Source organism: Teleopsis dalmanni, chromosome 1 (genome assembly GCF_002237135.1).
Source record: "Teleopsis dalmanni isolate 2A chromosome 1, ASM223713v2, whole genome shotgun sequence".
NCBI classification, from domain to species: domain Eukaryota; kingdom Metazoa; phylum Arthropoda; class Insecta; order Diptera; family Diopsidae; genus Teleopsis; species Teleopsis dalmanni.
This window is the reverse complement of record NC_051846.1, coordinates 100731710-100734146: the sequence shown is the minus strand read 5'-3', so window position 1 is coordinate 100734146 and position 2437 is coordinate 100731710. Positions and strand designations below refer to the sequence as shown.

Sequence of the window (2437 nt, the reverse complement as noted above, 5' to 3'; positions counted from 1 at the left end):
TGAATTTTTGGTAAAAAATAGAGAATTTTTTAAAAAATGATTATAAAAAAACTGTGCATTAGATTTTTACGATTTTGAGCTTTTTGAAAAGGAAATTTCTTCATCTTTATAAAAATGTATAGATGATTTTGGTCCCGTTCGTGCATGAAAATTTATTGAGATATATAAATGCATACTATAAAAAAAATTCTTTTTTTTTAATGAAATTTCTATGATATAATTGAAATATTTTGTTGATATTTTACAATTATGCATTATTTTGTATATCTTAACATTTCTCATCTTTACTTTTTTAAAAACATGTGTTTAAAAAGAAATAATAATTTTCATGTTTGATTAAATTTCCTGGGATGAAGACAAAATCAATCTTTCTGATTTATGTTGCAATTGAAAGTGTGTTTTATTGCCTTTAAAGGTTTTCGCGTGCATTTGGATCTTCATTGTAGTTTTTTATAAATTAATCTTTTTATATAAGAAAGTCGCTTTTTCTATTCAAATTTTCATTAATTTATTTATTCGCAATACTTGCGTAAAAAAATACAAACATCATATTTGTACTTGAAACTTAGATGGCGCTGGCATGCCTGCCTTGAGTGTGCTCCGCATTTGGCGCTGTGAGGGTGGAGGTTTTTTTCAAATAATTGAGTTTTTGGTAAAAAATTGACAATTTTTAAAAAATAATAGAGAAAAAACTGTGCATACGATTTTTATGATTTTAAGTTTTTTGGAAAGTAAATTTTATTGTCTTTATAGAAAAATTAATTTTGTTTCGGTCCCCTTTTTGCACGCGAAGATATAATGATTACAGTAAAGTAAGCTAAAAAAAATTGCTATTTTTTAACAATTTTTTATGATAAAATTAAAATATCTAATTGAGGTTTTAAAATTGTGTTTTGTGATATATTTCTGAACATTTTGATGATATTTAAGCAGTTTCGATATCGAACTTTAATGCAATTTTGCACAAAATCTGTGCATACGATTTTTGCTTTTATTGCTTTATTGGAAAGCTTGTTTTATTGCCTTTCAGATGAGTATCCGTGCAAGTCGGTCCCGTTTGTGGTTGTTTTTTAATAATTTTTTAAGTAAAAAAAGTCAGTTTTTTCAAAAAATTTGATTTTTTTATTTTTTCAATATCTCAGTTATTACGAAACATACAGATATGGGGTGTATTCCAAATGAAAGATAATTGAATTTTCTATCCAAATCATATTTCAAACTTGGTGAAAAAGCTTAAATTTGGCTAAATTTGACAAATTAATACACTTAGAAAAATTTCGTGTTCCAATTCCGGATTGGTCCCCTCAGCGTCGTTGCTATCTAGGCTCAGGTTAAAAGTTATGAATAAATTAGTGACCCCATCTTTTGGGGCTGATTTTTATTTCTATTTTTCATACAAATTACATCATTTACACATAAAAGTTGAATGTAGATAGTAAATTAATTCAATTTAATAAAATAATAAATTTGTCCTTAATAAAGGTATACTGTATTTTTCATGCGGCGAAAAATATTCCACTTCCATTTTGGACTTATCATCGACGCTATCTTCACGCACATAACATAGTTTCAGTTCTTCGATTATTGTTAACCACGTGAGCGTCTCAGTAATAGGCGGAATAAAGGGATGAATCATATTCGGTTAAAATTATTAACAAAGGTTATCAAAGTATTTAATACCATAAATATATAATTTTAATATCACATAATTTTTAGATTTCTCCTATCAGTGCTATTAAATGTATATGTAGAACCACATGCAGTGGTGTACAATCTGATGAAAGAGATTTAAATACTAATAAGCATAAACTTGCCAAAATTGAACCAAAAATAAATTTAACTTACACATGTCAAATTTGCAAAATTCGTAACAGTAATATCATATCTAAGGTGGCATATAGTAAGGGTGTTGTAATTGTTCAGTGTAACGGATGCCAAAACAGACACCTAATTGTCGATCATCTAAATTGGTTTCACAAATAATGTGTGTAATGTATTAAGATTAATTTTATTATTTTTTTTTTTTTATTAAAAATACCGTTAATTGAAAAATTCCAACCACGACTTTTAGTTTTGATTACATAGTTTATAATAAATGTAGACGGTTTATATTTTAAAAATCTGCATTGCCGTTTCCAGTGTAGTGTCAATAAACCATGACCATACGCAATTCCTTTTGTTCGAAATTGTGATCCGGCACTTTAACTTTAAACATTTCAAATTAATATTTATAACCCAAAAAAACAAATTGCAAAGCAATATAATATATGAGTTGAAAATTCGACTCCTTTGTCATCAACGTTTTGTTTCGAAGAAAAATTGCTTCAACATATTGCAAGCAATTGTGCATGCCATCTTTTCAGCTGCTTACCATATGTGTGTCAACTAATAAGAAATTATGTTTTTGATCAATGACTTAAGTAGGTTAGGTTAGGTT

General features: G+C 27.2%; 1 protein-coding gene across 1 annotated transcript; it reads left to right on the top strand.

The window, feature by feature from the left end:
• Nucleotides 1-1448: 1448 nt before the first annotated feature.
• On the top strand, nucleotides 1449-2406 carry LOC119671480 (mitochondrial protein import protein ZIM17). The gene is made up of 2 exons (XM_038082128.1): nucleotides 1449-1660; nucleotides 1717-2406. The coding sequence occupies exons 1-2, from the start codon at nucleotides 1628-1630 to the stop codon at nucleotides 1981-1983; spliced, it is 300 nt and encodes a 99-aa protein (XP_037938056.1). The 5' UTR covers nucleotides 1449-1627; the 3' UTR covers nucleotides 1984-2406.
• Nucleotides 2407-2437: the final 31 nt, after the last annotated feature.

Bases quoted from the DNA above. Each gene is read 5' to 3' on its own strand.
- LOC119671480 (XM_038082128.1), top strand. From the start codon at position 1,628: ATGAATCATATTCGGTTAAAATTATTAACAAAG. The intron at 1,661-1,716 runs GTTATCAAAGTA...CATAATTTTTAG, and splicing joins GGTTAAAATTATTAACAAAG to ATTTCTCCTATCAGTGCTAT.